This window comes from Podarcis raffonei, chromosome W (genome assembly GCF_027172205.1).
Source record: "Podarcis raffonei isolate rPodRaf1 chromosome W, rPodRaf1.pri, whole genome shotgun sequence".
In the NCBI taxonomy this organism is placed as follows: domain Eukaryota; kingdom Metazoa; phylum Chordata; class Lepidosauria; order Squamata; family Lacertidae; genus Podarcis; species Podarcis raffonei.
The window spans coordinates 25,407,179-25,426,229 of NC_070620.1; the positions used below are offsets into that span (position 1 = coordinate 25,407,179).

The following is a 19,051-nucleotide window of genomic DNA, read 5'->3' on the forward strand; positions in this document are numbered from 1 at the left end:
GCTTGAAAACCACGTTTTTGGGCCATGGAGTGGCCAGGAAGCCGTGGCTCCGAGTTTTTTGTGGTGCAGGCTGTGCCCCTGGACATGATGTGTGATTTGACAGTGAGTTTGGGTTGGCCCAATGCAAAAAGCGTGAGGATCCATGAGGATCCGTGCTTGAAAACCACGTTTTTGGGCCATGGAGTGGCCAGGAAGCCGTGGATCCGTGTTTTTTGTGGTGCAGGCTGTGCCTCCGGACATCATGTGTGATTTGACGGCGAGTTTGGGGTGGCCCAATGCAAAAAGTGTGAGGATCCATGAGGATCCGTGCTTCAAAACCACGTTTTTGAGCCATGGAGTGGCCAGGAAGCCGAGGATCCGTAATTTTTGTGGTGCAGGTTGTGCCACTGGGAATGATGTGTGATTTGACGGTGAGTTTGGGTTGGCCCGATGCAAAAAGCGTGTGGATCCATGAAGATCCGTGCTTCAAAACCACGTTTTTGGGCCATGGAGAGGCCAGGAAGCCGTGGATCCGTGATTTTTGTGGTGGATGCTGTGCCCATGGCCATGATCTTTGATCTGATGGTGAGTTTGGGCTGATCTAGTGCAAAAATCATGAGGATCCATGAGGATCCGTGTTTTTTAACCATGTTTTTGCGCCCCTGCGCCCCCCCGAAACAGTGGATGCGTGATTTTTTTGATGCTTTCTACAGAGTAAGACATGGTCTACAGTATCATGGTGGTTTTATTTAATTTGAATGAAAAAATCATATGAATTCATGAGGATCCGTGTAGATCCGCCTTTTACGTTTTTCCCCTTTTCAGCAGCACAGAGAGGAAGGCGAGCGCAGAGGCTCCTCCGCCTCCCTCAGGTTTTGGCGAGAAAGCTGGCGGGGCCCCCCGCCTGACTCATCGACAGAAGCGGCGGGGGCGGCGACCTCCCCCCTTCTCTCTCCTCGCCTCCTCCCTCAATCCCGCCGAGGCCGCTTCCGCCGCCGCCTGAGGGGAAACCCATCAAGCCCGAGCAAGATGGCGACGCTCTCCGTCTTGCAGGCTTCGCTGGCCGACGCTGCCGGAGGATTCAGCTTCCACAACTGCGCCCGGTCAGTGGCGGCCGCGGGGGTAGAGCGGGGGAGGCGGCGTGGGGGCCCGGCGGGGCGGCTCCGAGGCCTAGCGAGGCCCTCACGCGGGTGGGAGAGAAAGGGCTCTTCTGAAACAACAACGGTAATAAGTAACGCGCGCGCCGGTGCTGCTGCGGTTTCCCCATGGATCTTCCTTAGCGGCCTTCTTATTCGCCTGATCGCTTAAGCTGCCTTGGGATCCGCGGATGCTTCGTTCTTTCCCGGGAGGGGGGGTCGGGGCCGAAGGGCGGAGGAGGAGCCCCCCCTCGGAAGTGGCTGAGCCTGACCCCCAAGGGCCGCCCATGGGGTGAGCGGGCTGGGGGGGGGGGGACCTTGCCTCTCCCCGCCCTTTATCTCAAAGAGAGAAGGAAGGGCTGTCGCTTCGTCACTATCCACCTCTTGGAAAGCTTAAACCTGCGGGTTTATTAACCTCGAATGGATTTCTTTCCTCCTCAGTAACTAGGTTAGTAACTAGCTGCCAGAGCGCGAAAATAGCGCTCAGGTTCTTTGCTGGGGGGGGGCGGGGAAACGGGAATAATAAAAATAAAAATAATTTTTATTTAAACCCCACCCTCTCCAGTCAAAACTGGGCTCAGAGCAGCCAACATCAAATGTATAACACATTAACATAAAATCAATCAATTAAAATACATCCTCAAATCAGATCAAGATCAGAATAAAATCCAATCAGATGGCAACCCGCAGATTAGGGTTGGGGACCTTAAATGCTCACCAGGCCCAACTATTTGTGCTGTTTGTGTTTGTATGGGCCTGTGAGAAAAATTGGGAAGCCGCTTTCATGCAAGTGCTTATGAAAGGGGAGGGGGAGTCAGGCTGAACCCTGACCAAAGGCCTGGCTGAACAGCTCCATCTTACGGGCCCTGCGGAAAGATGTCAGATCCACCTTTTTATCCTGCTGGGCGGCTCAGTTGCTTAGAGCCTGATGTTGATAATCCCACGTTTGCCCAGTTGCAGGTTCGATCCCTGCATGGGACGGCTTCGTATTCCTGCCTTGCAGGGAGCTGGACTAGGACTAGGTGATTCTTCGGGTCCCTTCCAACACTGCAGTGCTATGAATCCCATTTTTGCCAAATCGTAGCTCCTCCCATAGGAGCAAACGGTTGCTAGTTCCCCCACCCCCAATTATAGCGGGGTGGTGGTGGTGGTAGAAGAGAATTGCAGGGGTGGGGGGAGCGTGAGGGTTGTTTTTGCTCCAAACTGCTTGTGTGTGCGCTGAAATGCCAAGGGAAAACACACTTGCCTGCTCCCCAATAGGGCGGGTGGAGCATGCAAAAGCGATCCACTGTTGTAGCCAACAGCCCTTGGGCAGGCTTACTGAGAAGGTAAGTAAGGTTGGATTTCAGTCTAGCGGGATCTACTTATAACCTTCAATTTCTAAGAGTTAAATTTTAAATGCATGACCAGCTTCCGGGGTGTGTGTGTCCTATAATGAACTAGTCAGGGGGCCAGATTCAGGGAGCGATGGGGGTAGGTTGTTACCTTCCTGACAGTACTTTCTTCCTTTTATTAAATCGGGAGGAGTGGGGTGTTGGTGGGCTTGGTGCTTGCATTGGTTCCTTTTGCTGCATTCACTTCTTTCTCATCCTCTGGCAGTTAGAGTAGTCAGGATCTCCTTACACTATTTATGGAGAAGACTTTTTAACTTTTAGCACCAGTGCCTCATTTTCATGATTACCTCCTGTTGCAGGAATTCTCACCTTGAAGTGGAGGGGACCAAGAAGGGCCTGCGTCTTCCCACAGCCCACAAGACTGGCACCACCATTGCTGGGGTAGTGTTTAAGGTGAGGCCCAATGCTTGTTGCAGTAATATCAGCTTTTTCAGTGTTCGTCCTATGCATGTCTACTCCGAAGTAAGTCCCACTAAGCTTAGTGACACTTGCTTCCAGGAAAGTGGGCATAGGATTGCCATCTCCCTTTCTTTATCTAGGATGGGATAGTACTTGGAGCAGATACAAGAGCCACTGAAGGGATGGTTGTTGCTGACAAGAACTGTTCAAAAATACACTATATATCTCCAAACATTTAGTAAGTATATATATTACTAACCTTTTTCTAGGCCTGCTTATGACCACAGATTTTCTGGAAGTGGAAAGTTGCAAAGTATTTGTTTCTAATAATAATAATAATAATAATAATAATAATAATAATAATAATAATAATAATAATATCTTTATTGTCATTCTACTGGAGGGAACCAGGGAAAAGTAGGAAGAAAAAGCATGGGTATTTAATTCATGTTTCACAAAGGGCTTTCTCTGTCCTCTCCTGAAAATGACCACCTGCTTTAATGGACTAAGACTGTCTAGTTGGCTCTTGATTCCAATAGAGTGGCAAATGTGTTCCGGAGGTTTGTGGGGCGGCTGCCAACCAAGTGTGGCCATGGCTTCTAGATAATTATTCAGAAGCTGCTTGTTTACTAAATGAAGTAAATATGTTTGCAGTTGTTGCGGGGCTGGAACGGCTGCAGACACAGAAATGACAACTCAGTTGATCTCTTCTAACATCGAACTCCACTCGCTCTCAACTGGACGGCTTCCAAGGGTGGTCACAGCCAACCGGATGCTCAAGCAGATGCTCTTCAGGTAACTGGCTTGTGGACTGAGCAGTGCTATTGCCACTGTTTGCCTCCTCCCCTTTCTCTCTTCATTCAGTTAAGCAGTATACAGACACATGTAGTTGGGAAAGTTCAGCAGCTGAGTGGCATGTTCTAAAATATGTGTGTGTTTAAACAATTTTACAAGCAGAAGCCTCCAGGGGCAGCATTTAAAAATGGAAATTTTTGTGTTTGTCATCAGCATTCAAAATTAACCAGTCTCCAATCTCTTTTTCGACTCAGTAGCGCCACCTAGCAACCAAAATGAGATTTCCAGCGTTCCCTTTCTGCTTGCTCCCCAGGGAACTATTTGATGGGCTAAAGGAATGTCTCCCTGGGACCCAAAGCAGCCTTAATTGTGGTTCTTTCTCACTGCTGTTTTTGTTACCACCCCAAAATACAAGTGTTGAAATACCTCCCATCTAGCCATCTATCTACTGCAGAGTAAAGGGCTGCTTCCTGCCTGCTGAATTTGCAAGGCCAGAGAGATTCGGCTCTGTGAGCCTGCCTCCACCCGCCAACACCATGTGTCTACGTCTCTCTGGCTGGGTCTCTCTGTCCTGCAAACCAGAGACTTTGGGCAATGCGCAGCTGACAGGTGGGCAGACAGGCAACACTTCCTCTCCACCCCTCTTTCTTTGGGAAAGCTTCGAGTCCCTGTGAATCAAACCAGTGGTGAAGGCTGCCTGGTGCGCGGCCACCATGTTTCTTCTTTGCTCAACTTCTGTTTGCGCAGCATAAGCTGGGCGGGGGGCAGGGAGTGCAGGTTTTGGGGCAGCTGCTTTTTACTCTCTGGGAAGCCCATCTGTTTTATGAGAGGAGTCTTGACGTTTCAACACTCTTAAGGAACCCCCTTGTTTTCCCGCTCCCTTTTATTGGTTTAAATAGTTTCTGCTAGGAAGGGTGAGGGGAGTGCCCCTGTCTTTAAACTGCCACCACCACTGGTGTTTGTGTGCATTTTGAGAGGGAGAGAAAACTGCACAGAACTGCATGGCTTACCCTGCTCCTGCCCCTGCTTTGGCAAGTTGGCTGTGGTTGTGCTCTTTTGGTGCTGTGCTGCTTGCAGATCCCCCACAACCTTTTTTTCCAATGAAAAGGCACCTAGGCATTCTTGTAGTGCCTGGAATGCAGGTTTAAGATGTCATTAGGCTCTTAGCTTTTATACGCCAGTTTCTAACACTGTTTGGAATGCATTTCTGGTGTTCACACACTCTTATGCTAAACACATTCATGTCTTCCAGGTATCAAGGTTACATTGGTGCAGCCCTGGTTCTGGGTGGGGTAGATGTCACTGGGGCCCATCTTTACAGCATCTATCCTCATGGATCTACTGACAAATTGCCTTATGTCACAATGGGTGAGTCTTTCCCTGTTACAATTTAGGTAACTGCACTGCCCACTAGTGGAAATCTGTCGTAATTAGTTTTTCTTTCCTCATCTTTACTCGTGTGTGTGATTCTGAAATGTCATTAGCGTTGTAGAAAGTGAAAGTAAAACAGGGATCTCATACTCTGTGTGATCCTATCTCTTGGTGCCTAATAATAATAATTTAAATAATTGGCAAATTGTAAATGGCTTGGTGGGGAGATGGGAAATACAGCTTGGTCACATTTGCCAGAGAAGTGACTCCCAGAGTGTAGCTTCAATGCTGAATGACAAATGGTTTGCTAATTCAAATCCCAAGGTAGTGGTTCTTCATCAGAACATTAAAACAAACACACACAAAGTTTCTGAAATGCCATCAGAACCACTAGAGAAATTACACTGTAAGGGTGATTGCAGATTTCTTAAAGCAGCCCTGTAGCTTATATAGGGGCTGTCAGCAGCAAAAATAATGTTAGCTGACTGAAAATACAGGCGTGTAGCACTTGTCAGTGGAGAGTGTGAGAGCTTCTAATTTAATGTTTTGATCTTGAAATGGATGCAGTAGTTAATAGGCAAATGCAAGACACAGCTGTTCCACCAGGCCTTTGGCCAGGGCACAGCCTGACTCCCTCCTTTGGCAATCTTCACAGAACTCTAGCCCAATGGTTGCCATTAATTTGATTTGAATTAATTTTATAATGAAATGATTTTAGAATGTTGTATTATTTTATTGTTGTTAGCCGCCCAGAGCCCAGCTTCGGCTGGGGAGGGCGGGATATAAATAAATTTTTATTATTATTATTATTATTATTACTATGGATGTTTGATGGAGTTTGTTCACATAGATTCAGTTCATTCTGACCCCAATTTCACTTTGCTCTAATGCTTTGCCTGCCTATATGTACAAAAAAAAGAGAACACCTCTGTGTTTACTAGGGTCAAACATTTTTCTTAAATTACTTGAAGACACACACACACACATCATAGAAGCATCTCTATTACAGATAGCCCTAGTTAGATTATGGAAGAGGTGTACTCCAAAATTACTGCATCTGTTTGGTTGATTTTGATGTTCTTTCATGCCAGTGTTAGGGAAAATTGGGCATAGTCCTGGGCATAGACAAGCAGAGTTGTACAAAATGCTTAGAACAGAGTGTAGCTTTTTTACACCAATAGATGGTGCCATGGTACCCTACAAAGTAGTAAATTATTTATTCTGTGCATGAAATCTATTTTTGAAAGAATGCTATTATAGGATTTATGGTGTATTAGTCTATTCAGACCCTTATATGAATTAACATAAAATATGAAATTGGATTAATATTTACAAATGTGTCCTGAAACTTATAAATTATTAAACTGCTGAACAATAAACCTTGCTGCATTTGTATAGTGAATGATTAGTGACCCAAAACTGCAGGATTCATGTCTGCCTTGCACCAGGAATCCTTTGACCCTGTTTTGTTTGAAGCTGTAGAGCATGGCTATCCTATGAATATTGTTCGCTGCACCCAGTGAAAGAAATCTGACTGGTAAGGACTGCTGTCATTAAATGGGAATAGGCTTCTAAGCCTATGAAGCCTGACAGTATTAATCTGTCTGTTTTATCTACCATGCTGCTATTCCTTTAAAAAGAGAAGAAGAAGAAGGCTGCAATTACAGCATGTTTAAAAGCAAACCACACTGAACTCCACAGCACTTGTTTCCAAGTAAACGTGCTTAGGGTTGGGCTATTGCATAACTGTAAAGGGAATTGGGGGTTGCTTGTGCGTAAAGGGTGCTGCAGCTCTAGGCAACGTTGCCTGGCTAAACCTTTCCCTGGCTGGACAGCCCTTTCTCCATGGCTGTGTCAGTCGCTGGCAGAATCCGTCAGTGGGCGTTTTCTGAACTTCTTCCAACATAAAAATTCTTTCACCCCAAGTCTCCGCCTAGCCTCTCTGCGCGGAAGTCTCCTGCGCAGAGTGGGCATGCCCAACGGAGGTCCGCGGCTCTCCCCGCTGCTCTCTGTGGAAGAGTCTTGGAGCCCTCTCTCCGCAGTCTCCCCTTGCTTCCTGGTGTCCCTCCTATTTCCTTCCTCAAAGGAAGTTTGCTCTCTCTCCCTGCTGGTCCCTTCTCCTGCATCGTTAGGGAGCCTTACCTCCACTCTAGGCTCCGATGGCAGTTCCCTGACATCCACTTCCCCTCCAGGACCCCCCTCACCTCCGTTCCGTTCCTTTGGCCTAAATTCCTCCCTTTCCCCTGATGGTGATGCGGGGAATCCCCGGAAGGAGCTATCTCCCTCCTCCAAAGATTCAAACATTTCTCTCCACCTGCTGCTATCTCTTCGCACAGGGTACTCTTCCCAGTCCGATTCCTCTCCCCCAGATACCTCTCCTCCCTCCTCTTCGGACACCGGAAACCCCATAAAATCTTCTTCCTCATCTGTGGTGCCAAATTGCTCCTCCCAGAACCTCGATGTGGGTTTGGGCTTCCTAGGGAACCTGCCGTGAAACTCCCCCCGGAGAGACTCATCCCTGATGTTTTCCGCAGGAACCCACGTGTTTTCCGATTCTGGTTCCCCCTCCCAAGCCACCAAATACTCCACTTGCCCCCCTCGCCATCTTGAATCGAGTATTTCCATGGCTTGACTATTGAATTCCCTCTCTTCCACGTGTGGGTGAATGGGGACCACTCTCTCTCGCCCCGGCAATTCCAGTCCCTCCCTGTACGGAGAGAGTAGGGATCTATGGAACACCGGGTATAGTTTCATGCTGGTCGGCAACTTGAGTCTAAAGGCCACGGGATTAACCTGCTGTGTCACCTCGAAAGGTCCCAGCCGCCTTGGCCGCAACTTCTTGCAACCCCCCTTGAATGGTAACCCTTGGGTCGACAACCACACCCAGTCCCCTACACGTATGGTTTCTCCTTCCCTATGGTGTTTGTCGGCCTGCCTCTTATACACTTCCTTGGCCCGTTCCAAGTTCATCTTAAGTTGTTGGTGTAAGGCCTCCATTTCTTGCACAAACTGCTCCGCTGCCGGCACACTCCACCTCTCCTCCCCTCCCCCTGGGAAGGCCCTGGGGTGACACCCATGATTGGCCATGAACGGGCTCATTCCCGTGGACACATGTTCCGCGTTATTGTTGTTGAATTCAAGCCAAAAGCCAGCGAAGTTTAGAGGAATTGGCCACCCTCCAGGTGCCCGGCTTGAATTCTTGTTGACCTCCCTGTCAGCAACTCGCGGCAAGACCAGGGGAGGTCTTCAAGGGGGTGCCATGCAGCCTGAAGATGTGCTCCACAAACAGCCTGGCAGTTTCCTCTGCTGTCACCGCATGTGAGCAAGCGATAAAGTGGCACATTTTTGTTAACAGGTCGACAACCACCATGACTGCTGTTTTCCCCCTTGACTTGGGCAAATCGGTCATAAAATCTATGGATACCACCTCCCATGGTCTTCCCAGTGTGGGTAAGGGTTCTAGTAACCCCGCTGGCGCCGCCCTCTCCCCCTTTGCTCGCTGGCAGCAGTCACACCCTCGTACGTACTCCCGTACATCTTCCCTCACCCTTGGCCACCAGAACTGCCTGGTGACCAGCAACATGGTTTTGTGTTGACCAAAATGCCCCGCCGTTGGGTTATCATGGAGCTGTTTGAGTACCCTTCTCCTCAAGTCATCCCCTGGTACGTACAGTGCTCCCCTGTAATACAGTACCCCTTCTTTCTCCTCAAAACCCCCATGGTTTTCCCCCATGCTCCTGAGTTCCCTGATCTTGGTTTGTGCGAACTCGTCGTCCTTCGTCAGCCTGGCTAGTTCTCGTCTCTCTACTAATACTCCCCCACACACCCATCGGTTCTCGGGGATCACATGTCGGGCTTCTGGTGGTCCTTCTCCTTCCATATACTCCGGCTTCCGGGAGAGGGCGTCTGCTCTGACGTTTTCCTCTCCTGGTACGTACCGAATCTTGAAGAAAAACTTGCGAACTCCTGAGCCCATCGCACCTGTCGCTGGTTGAGTACTCGTGCAGTCCTCCAGTATTCCAGGTTCTTATGGTCCGTGCACACCTGGATCTTGTGCTGCGCCCCTATTAACAAATGTCTCCATCGTCGAAAGGCTTCATAAATTGCAAGCAGTTCCTGGTCATAGACCGTGTAGTTTTGCTCCGACTTGCTCAGCTTCCTCGAGAAGAACGCGCACGGTCTCCAGCTGGACTGGTCTCCTGGCTGGAGTAGCACCGCCCCTACAGCTCGGTCTGACGCATCTGTCTCCAGCCTCGTTGGCTTCTGCAGATCCACGTGTAAGAGCTGCTCTTCCGAAGCGAAGGCCTTCTTCAGCCTTTCAAAGGCCTGCTGTGCGTCTTCCGTCCAGACGAATTTCTTTTTGCTACTGAGACAATCTGTGATGGGCGCTGTCAAGTGGGCGAAGTTCTTGATGAACTTCCGGTAGAAGTTCCCAAACCCCAGGAACCTCTGTACGTCCTTCCGGGTCTTGGGGGTCTTCCATTCCAGCACCGCCTGCACCTTTCCTGGGTCCATAGCTAGGCCCTTGTCCGACAACCTGTATCCCAGGAACTCGACCTCTCGGGCGTGGAACTGGCACTTCTCCAGTTTGACCCACAACTGATGTTCCTGTAGCCTCTTTAGCACTTCCCGGACGTCTCTGACATGCTGCTCCTCGTTGTCCGAATAGATTAACACGTCATCTAAAAAGGCCACGCAATTCTTGTACAGCAGGGATCCCAACACGTGGTGCATGAAAGATTGAAAACAGGCAGAGCCTGATTGTAATCCAAAAGGCATAACGAGGTATTCAAAGGCCCACAGAGGGGTGAACATGGTGGTTTTCCATTCATCCCCCTCCCTCATCCTAATCAAATTGTACGCACCCCGAAGTTCCAGCTTAGTAAAAATTTTCCCCTTCCTCACCCTGGTTAAAATATCGTCAATCCTGGGCATTGGGAAGGTCACTGGTTCCGATACAAGGTTCAAGGACCTAAAGTCTACGACCAATCTGGGCTGTTTAGTGTCTTTTTGTCCACAAAGAACACCGGACTGCCTCCCACCGCCCTTGATTCTCTTATGAAACCTCTTTTCAGGTTCTTGTCAATAAACTCCCGCAACTCCTGCATCTCCCTGTCCGACATGGCATACAGTTTACCCACTGGTAGCTGAGCCCCTGGGAGTAGGTTGATTTGACAGTCGAAGGGTCTATGGGGGGGTAGTTTATCCGCTTCCTTCTCGCTGAAGACATCCTGCAGGTCAGCGTATTGTGGCGGTACCTTCCCCTTTTCCCCCACCGCCATCCCTGCCACCCTGGTTACAGCCATCCTCGAGGTTTCCCCCCCGTGACAGTGTTCCAAGCAGTGAGCTGACCCAAAAGAAACGGTCCGCTGGTGCCATGCCACTACTGGATCATGTAGTGCCAACCAGCTCATTCCCAGTATGATGGGTGGTCCTGCCAGTGTGGCTACGTGAAAGGCAATGGTCTCTGTGTGTCTGGAAACCCTCATTCTCATGGGGGGAGTCTGGTGCGTCACCTCCCCTCCCAAGAGTTCTCTGCCATCAATGGTCGTTACTTGTAAGGGACAGTCTAGAGGCAGGAGGTACAGCTGGTGCTCCAGGGCGAAATCCTTGCTGAAAAAATTACAGGAACTACCTGAATCCAGCAGTGCTTTAACCTTGATTGGGTGCCCATTGGGGAGTTCTAGCACCACCTCTAAGGCTATGGCTGCTTGGGGGTGGTCTGGCTTGGGCACTTTTACTGGTTGCTGGCCTGGCTGCTGTGCCCGGTGATCGGCAGCCAAGCGTTGGCTTTTCCCTGCTCCTCCTCTCCCCCCTCCTCACAGCCAGCAGCCCCCACCATTCCTTGCCATGCTTTCCTTTGAGGGCAGACCCTGGCAAAATGTCCTGGCTGTTGGCAGAGGAAACACTTCTTGGCTGTTTCCCCCTCCTTTCCCTCCTTCTTTCGAACTTCGCTGGAGTTAGAAGCCCCGCGCGCGCGCGCGCTCCCCCAATCTCCATTGGTTCCACTGGCTGGGAAGGTTGGTCCGGTATTTCAGGAATGTGGTTGTCATCCCAACGTTCTCCTCTCGCCTCCCGCTTCTCTAAAGCGTGGGCTTCTTGGCGCGCTCCAATTGCAAGTACAGCCTTAGTCAGCTGATCCATCGATTGAGGGCGGGGCGCGCGGGAGAGTTCGTCCTTCACTGAGGGGGATAAGCCTTCCTCAAATAACATTTGCACTGGTTCCGAGCCCAGTTCCCACCCAAGTCTATGGATAAGCATAGCAAAACGCGACCAGTACTCTCTAACTGACTGGCTCCCTTGCTTGCACGCCATCAGTTCCCGGCGAACCACACTCTGCTCCACCCCACTTGAGAACATGGCGTCCATGGCGCCAAAAAATTTCCTAAGGTCCTTTAGGGCAGCATTCTGCGTTGCCATTAATGGCCGGATCCATTCCCTGGCAGCGTCTTGAAGATGCCCGATAACATAAGCGACCCTCTCCCCATCATCCACAAAGTCGTCAAACTGCAGTTCCAGCGCGTACTGTACCTCAGTCCTGAATGCATTATAATCCCTGGGGTTTCCCCCAAACTTGTGCACCAGTCCTGGTACCTTCCTTGCGATGGGGGTGGGCTTCCCCTGGGCATCCTGAGTCCTCCTTTCATCTAGCCGCGCCGCTAACAGAGCAACCTGCTGTTCCAAATCTCGGTTTCTCTCCTCCAGATTTGGCGCTGCCGCTGCTGCCTCTCCGGCGCCTGCTCCTCCGGTTTGACTCATGATGCTGCCTGTCTTGTCTTTGTGCACAAGCAACGTCAAGGACTGACGGATTGCTGTAAAGGGAATTGGGGGTTGCTTGTGCGTAAAGGGTGCTGCAGCTCTAGGCAACGTTGCCTGGCTAAACCTTTCCCTGGCTGGACAGCCCTTTCTCCATGGCTGTGTCAGTCGCTGGCAGAATCCGTCAGTGGGTGTTTTCTGAATTCTTCCAACATAAAAATTCTTTGACCCCAAGTCTCCTCCTAGCCTCTCTGCGCGGAAGTCTCCTGCGCAGAGTGGGTGTGCCCAACGGAGGTCCTGGGCTCTCCCCGCTGCTCTCTGTGGAAGAGTCTTGGAGCCCTCTCTCCGCAGTCTCCCCTTGCTTCCTGGTGTCCCTCCTATTTCCTTCCTCAAAGGAAGTTTGCTCTCTCTCCCTGCTGGTCCCTTCTCCTGCATCGTTAGGGAGCCTTACCTCCACTCTAGGCTCCGATGGCAGTTCCCTGACAATACCTGAGAATGCTTCATTACAGGAATGACATGGGGTATATCGTGCAAATCTCTGGTCTGGTAAATATCAATAATAATAGTAGTAGTAATAATAATAATGATAATTAATAATAAAAATAATTTATTATTTATACCCTACCCATCTGGCTGAGTTTCCCCAGCCACTCTGGGCGGCTCCCAATCAAGAGTTAAAAACAGTACAGCATTAAATATTAAAAACTTCCCTAAACAGGGCTGCCTTCAGTATAGACAACTTCGATCTACTGTTTAAATAATTTGTCCAAATGTAGGGCCATGTTTTAAATGTGATATGGCAAACTGAGAGACTGAAGAATGAATTTCTTGCTGCAGTGTGCAGCATACCTAAGGCTTAGGGATTACAATCTTAAAATGATCATAAAACCAGACATCAAAATTCATGCCCTCAAGCTCTGTTCTTGGGATGGATAACTCGCACAGACATGAATGTCTTGCAGTGCCTCTACATTGACACAACCCAGTTTTGACCTCTTCTGGAAAGAAAGGTCTGTAACCTTTTGATGGGCAGATGTGATGCAATATGAACACAGTTTGTGTTTTTAGTACTCCTGTGAAGGCTGACTGATCTCTTATGTGCCAATATATTAGCATGATTTTTAAACTCAACATTTTGACAAGCTCCACACTTAGGTTGGTGGCAGAGAATACATATTTAAGCCGGAAGGAATTAGCTATCACAGCAGAATAGTAAATACTCAGACCTGCTCATATTTGATCAGATGTTAGGCACACACAAGGCAGCAGTATTGCTATTCCGTGATTCCTCCATGTATCTACAAACTGAATACTAATTTCCCTATACCTTTCTCTTGTTGTTTTAAGCAATATTTTACATGTGTGTGCATGTAAGGCCTCTGTATTGTTGCTCAAAACTGGCAAAGAATAGAAATCCAGCATTTTGTTCCTAAATAAGAGACCAGTGTCGTTCCTTAGAAGGAATTTAAAACATACTCAGTGCTTACTCAGGAGTGAAAACATCAAATTAAAGTGTTTATGCTGACAAAGGACAAATGCGGATTTCAGCAAACGATGCAAGATTGTCTGATTGTTGGCTTGTCTAGAAAAGCTTCTGGCCATGGCTATATAATGAAATGCATGCATACAATTAAAGGGCTTGAAGTCTGTACTTCAGACTTGGGAAGCAGCAAGATGCATTCTGGTGGTCTCTTGTGGCTGAGGCTGATCTCTTGGCACCAGTATTGTTTCATATTCATAAATCAGCTCTTCATGCATTGGCAATGTCTGTCTGCTGCACAGGCAATGCCACCAAGAGACCAGGCCTCTCAGCCAGGAACCAGAGTGAAAAATGATGCCGATCGATGGGTCTGTGGAGAGCACTGGATATCTACCTAGGAGGAGCAGCAAATTGAATAACAATGAGCATTTGTGAATAAGTGCGCTGTCAGGGACTGTTGACACTGATGGATTAGAGAAATCTAAATGTTACTCTCTTCACAGTGCATTTGTTTGCCAGTGTGGCAGCAGCAAATAGAAGTGCTGGAAGATGCAGAAGGCTATTTAGTAAAAGAAAGCACTCTTCACTGAATGTTTGACGTTCAAAAGGCTGCTAACTGCAGTGTGCAAATGGACGAGTCCAATATCTGTTAAATATGGGACAGCAAGGTCATTTTAAAACACAAAAAGTATCTCTAGGTCATCAGATGTATAAAAAGGAATGCTGTGACTCTGTAATGTAACTGTAAAGAGAACATCATTCAGATATTATTATTATTATTATTATTATTTTATTATTTTATTTATATATCGCCCTATACCCAGAGATCTCAGGGCGGTTTACAGAAAAGAGGGCAGTTCACAGAAAAGATTCCCTTTCTTGTTATTCTTTCTGGGTCTAATAAAAAAAATCACTTTGAGATTGGTGTAGAACTTATTTCTAGGCTGTTTTTAATTTAAATGCAGGTAGCACTGAGAAACTTATGTGCCCTGATCAGTTTATTTTAAAATATTTTTAAAACCACCTGTTAGGTGCCGGCATGGTTGCTCGAGAGCAAAGAGGCAAGACTCCCACCGGTCTTTTCCAGGCTTTATTATCTGTACAAAAACATTTACAGTGCAGAGCGTCTCAAGTCCATGTCTGCTCAGTCGCTAGCAGAATCTGGGAGTGGGCGGTCCTTAAACTTTCCCCAGCATAAAAGTCTTTTGACCCCCATCCTTCTCCTCCCCTCTCTGCGCGTAAACCGACTGCACAGAGAGGACGTCGGCAAAGGGGGACCTGCCTCCCCCCCACACACTTTTCTCAGGCTCGGTGTTGCGGCTCTCTTTAGCATCTTCCGATCCCTGCATCCCTTCCCCACTGGAGGCTTCCCTCCTCCCCGGAGGAAGAGCTGCTTCGCACAATCTTCGGAGGCTCCCTGTAACCCAAGTGCCCTTCCACCTCTCACCTCTGAGCTGATGGCAGTTCCCTGACATCCACCCACCCCCCTCAAGCCCCCCTCCCCATTGGTGGGGTCTCTTAACAGCATCCCCCCCAGCAATATCCAGTCTTTGAATCCATTAAGGCTCTTCTTTGAAAGTCAAAAATGAGAGTGCTGCAGCTGCAAAGATGGGAATCAGAACCTGGTTGGGGAACGGGCTGGTGATAACTTGCTGTCTGTGTATATATCTTTACAGTATGTTCTCTATTCACGCCCTACTCATCCCCTGCCTTCCGAAATGTTGGGAATTTTGCTAGCATGTGAATGCAAAATGGGCTGTTTCAGAAGGAAGGCCTAGATATAAATTACATAAAAAAACAGATTGTTGTAAAATATTTCTTCTGGCACATTACAGCTCTTGTCTTGCCTGTTAAAACTCCAATGCGAGGCTCTTCCAGACACCTTGCTTGCCTCTTATTCCACCTGATTCTGCTTATTCCTGTTGTGGGGAGCTTGGCAATAAGGCTCGCCTCATAAACTGCATCCAGAGCAGCACTACAGGACTTCACTTTGACCTCCTTGTGGTTCAGCACAGTTCTTCTTCTTTGCTATTTTTGGCAGCTGGCATATTTTGTGCATGTTGCTCTCCTCTCCTGTTCGTCACTTGCAAAGAATTCCTTTTTGTTTCCCATTCCTACCTTTTTGAAAATGGAGCTGTATGTGGCTCCGAGGCAAAAACAAATAGCCATTGCCTGGAGTATAAGAAGATGCTTTGTAAACCCTGAAGGAGCGTCTCCACCCCCATCATTCTGCCCGGACGCTAAGGTCCAGCGCCGAGGGCCTTCTGGTGGTTCCCTCATTGCGAGAAGCAAAGCTACAGGGAACCAGGCAGAGGGCCTTCTCGGTAGTGGTGCCCGCCCTGTGGAATGCCCTCCTATCAGATGTCAAAGAGATAAACAACTACCTGACATTCAGAAGACATCTGAAGGCAGCCCTGTTCAGGGAAGTTTTTAATGTGTGACATTTTAATGTATTTTTAATCTTTGTTGGAAGCTGCCCAGAGTGGCTGGGGAAACGCAGCCAGATGGGCGGGGTACAAATAATAAATTATTATAAATGTGATGTATTTGGTACTGTAAAGGTAATGATCCTCAACCACAGCAATATTCCATAACAGGAGGAGTCTTTGTCACATTCGCTGGAATTACCATGTTCATTGATTTGTGTCTGTAAATCTGCCTCTACCCTTTAAATTTGATCTATAATTGGACCTCCTTAAATGGTTCAGATAAGATAGTCTGTATTTTCTCAGCAATGTCACTATCAGCGTCTCCCTTTTCATTATACATTCAGCAGACTTAATAAAATCAGCAGGACACCTCATTTGAAACTCTTTAATCGCTGCCTTTTTCTTTACTAAACCATTGAGGTGGTCAAGTGATGTACACAAATCATTTAAAATGGAAAATATGGCTTTCTGGGTGACCCAGCTAAACAGATAGTGGTATGCAAAACAAGTTAAAAATTAATAAATGCCAAAAAATCTAATTGGCATAAAAAAATTGTTGCTAACTTTATTCAGTCTCCAAAAGCAGATCATCCTGAAATACTTTCTGGGCTGCACTGAAACATGATGATGATGTCTATGCAGGGAAGATTCACATTCTCTTCTGAACAAAGCTTATTTAAGATTGCCGAATAGTTCATAGCCGCTCTTTGCATGGACTTGTAATGCCTGGAGCTGACATCGGAAAGGGGGTTCTTCTGTTAGTATTTTTGTAGGACAGCTCTTGAAATCGCCAAATGTGTGTGTTTAAACCTTTGTGTGTGATTCATGTTTGCCACTCTGGTGTGCTCTGCCTTACTGTTTTATAGTGCAAACTAGAAACAATCCAGAAACCAATAAAATAAAACACAATTGAACTGGGGTAGATGAGACTGAATGGCCACCCGGATTCCTATATCTTTCTGTGCATGTGCTAAACCAACCCACTGAAATAATCTGTTCCTTTCAAATGATTTTAAATAATCTGTTCCTTTCCAAATGATTTTAAAGCCCTAGTCTGCCTCTTCTCAGAGCTTCTGGCTTGGTCATACGTGGCTCAGTATATATTTTTCTAGAAAATATCTCAGCTGTTCTAGAAATGCTGCCCTAATCTATACAAAAAAACAAACTCCAGGATTTAGAGGGGTGCTTCTGGTGCTTCTAAAGGCTTGGTCATACCCAGCAGGATTTTTTTATTTGCCTTGAACAGTAGGACCACCCACCACCCTCTCTGCCATACCACACCACTATTCACTTTTGATATTGAGAATATTTTCAAAAGCATTTGGGAAGGGGGTTGGGGTTCAAGAAATAAAAGCTGAACATGCTCCCACTAAACCCTGGTACAGCTTCTGCAGGGAGCTTAGTATGAGTTATCTTTATATATATATATATATAAGATTTTCCAATTTAACAATCCAATCAAATCACATTAAATATTCCAAACTATACATATACATATCAAATAATCCAAATATTCTGCCAAATTATATTTTTATTATTATTGGGACTTCCCATGCTTTGGTGCCGGAGGAGACTCTTGAGAGTCCCATGGACTGCAAGAAGATCAAACCTATCCATTCTTAAGGAAATCAGCCCTGAGTGCTCACTGGAAGGACAGATCCTGAAGCTGAGGCTCCAAGACTTTGGCCACCTCATGAGAAGAGAAGACTCCCTGGAAAAGACCCTGATGTTGGGAAAGATGGAGGGCACAAGGAGAAGGGGACGACAGAGGACGAGTTGGTTGGACAGTGTTCTTGAAGCTACGAACATGAGTTTGACCAAACTGCGGGAGGCAGTGGAAGACAGGAGTGCCTGGCATGCTCTGGTCCATGGGGTCACGAAGAGTCGGACACGCCTAAACAACAACAACAAAAAATGCTTGAGTTCGGGGGGGGGGGCTCTGATCATCTCATGTTTCTGCTGCTTTTGCCAGTCATTTCTAATAGTTCCTTTAAATCTTCCTGTTGTTTTCCTTCTTTCACTGTCTCCAAGTTGTTTCCGCAGGTGAGTTGAAAAAAAATTGTATGTTTCTGTGTGGATTTAATTGTGTGATACCCCTCTGTCCATGCAACATCTCCTCACCCACTGGTATTTCTGCTGAATCAATCCAAAAATCTTTTCGCTGCTGGCAGCCGCTATCTTCTCTCAGTTCCAATGAAACAATTCTTGGTGTCTGCTCATTAATTTTCCCAGACCGGTTGCATCAAACATTAGCCTTTCCAGGGGAGATTTACCAAATCATGCTTGAAATACAAATATAATGGCATATTAAGAGCTCACCTCCCCCTATAACTCTGCAGCTCGGTCTTATTCCATCATGGCGGATTTCCAAATTAAAACTGTGTCATCACTCCTTCGACTCATTCTAGGAAACCGTCCAAAATTTTTTAACATCTCTCCAGCAGCTAATGAGATCCTGCTTCTGTCTAATATCAACAATTGGGGAATCTTTTATCTTCTTCCAGACAATTCAAAGATCAAAAGCTTTAATTATATAATATTGTTATTTCCACACAGTTTATAGTTTAAAGCCATATTTATATCAACAAATATAAACTTTTCATTCTCGCTTGCTATAAATGATGTAAATGATTTTTCTGGGTTTTTTTGCCAAGTATTATAATAAATCTGAGTCCTATAGTAGAAAAAGCTTTTACCCCCCCATTTCCGTTCCATTCCAACATACCAGCTTAGATGTTATCCTTCTTCCACTCCGTCTCTTTTGGCACCTCAGTGGCTGGCTTAATTGGCAGATTAATTTCCCCATCCTCGCTCAAAGCATGTCCAAAACATAAATCCAATTTTTCATCTTAAGAAATGGAACTTGGGCGCTCCTGGGGACAGCGTCCGGGAGATCCAGACTCCCTCGGGGGCTTTCCATCCAGTGCCCCCACCCCCTCCTTTTTTACGAACTTGGGGGTTGTTAGTGGGCATCTGCGGATGAGACTGCATCTTCCCATCTTGGTATGAGTTATCAACCTGCTTTTCCCGTTTGCCTTTCTTCAGAGTAAGGCTCTGTTTGTTATTGAGCTTGAATAAGAGATGCTGCTCTAAAGTAGCAAAACAAATGTACAGTCCTACCTCGGGTTGAATGTGCTTCAGGTTGAGCGCGTTCAGGTTGCGCTCCGTGGCAACCCAGAAGTAACAGAGTGCGTTACTTCCAGGTTTCGCCGCTTGCGCATGCGCAGACGCTCAAAATGATGTCACGAGCATGCGCGAAAGCGCGGCACGTGCCATCGCGTCTTACGTTCCATTCAGGATGCAAACGGGGCT

At 47.3% G+C, this 19,051-nt stretch overlaps 1 protein-coding gene across 1 annotated transcript in view; it reads left to right on the forward strand.

The window, feature by feature from the left end:
* The first annotated feature begins 953 nt into the window (after positions 1 to 953).
* LOC128405968 (proteasome subunit beta type-7-like) overlaps positions 954 to 19,051 on the forward strand; it is a 37,625-nt gene continuing 19,527 nt past the window's right edge. Inside the window, exons 1-5 of the mRNA XM_053373025.1 lie at positions 954 to 1,082; positions 2,809 to 2,902; positions 3,049 to 3,146; positions 3,563 to 3,703; positions 4,956 to 5,071. Coding sequence (XP_053229000.1) covers positions 1,009 to 1,082; positions 2,809 to 2,902; positions 3,049 to 3,146; positions 3,563 to 3,703; positions 4,956 to 5,071 — 523 coding nt within the window. The 5' untranslated portion in view covers positions 954 to 1,008. The remainder of the gene's footprint in view (positions 1,083 to 2,808; positions 2,903 to 3,048; positions 3,147 to 3,562; positions 3,704 to 4,955; positions 5,072 to 19,051) is intronic.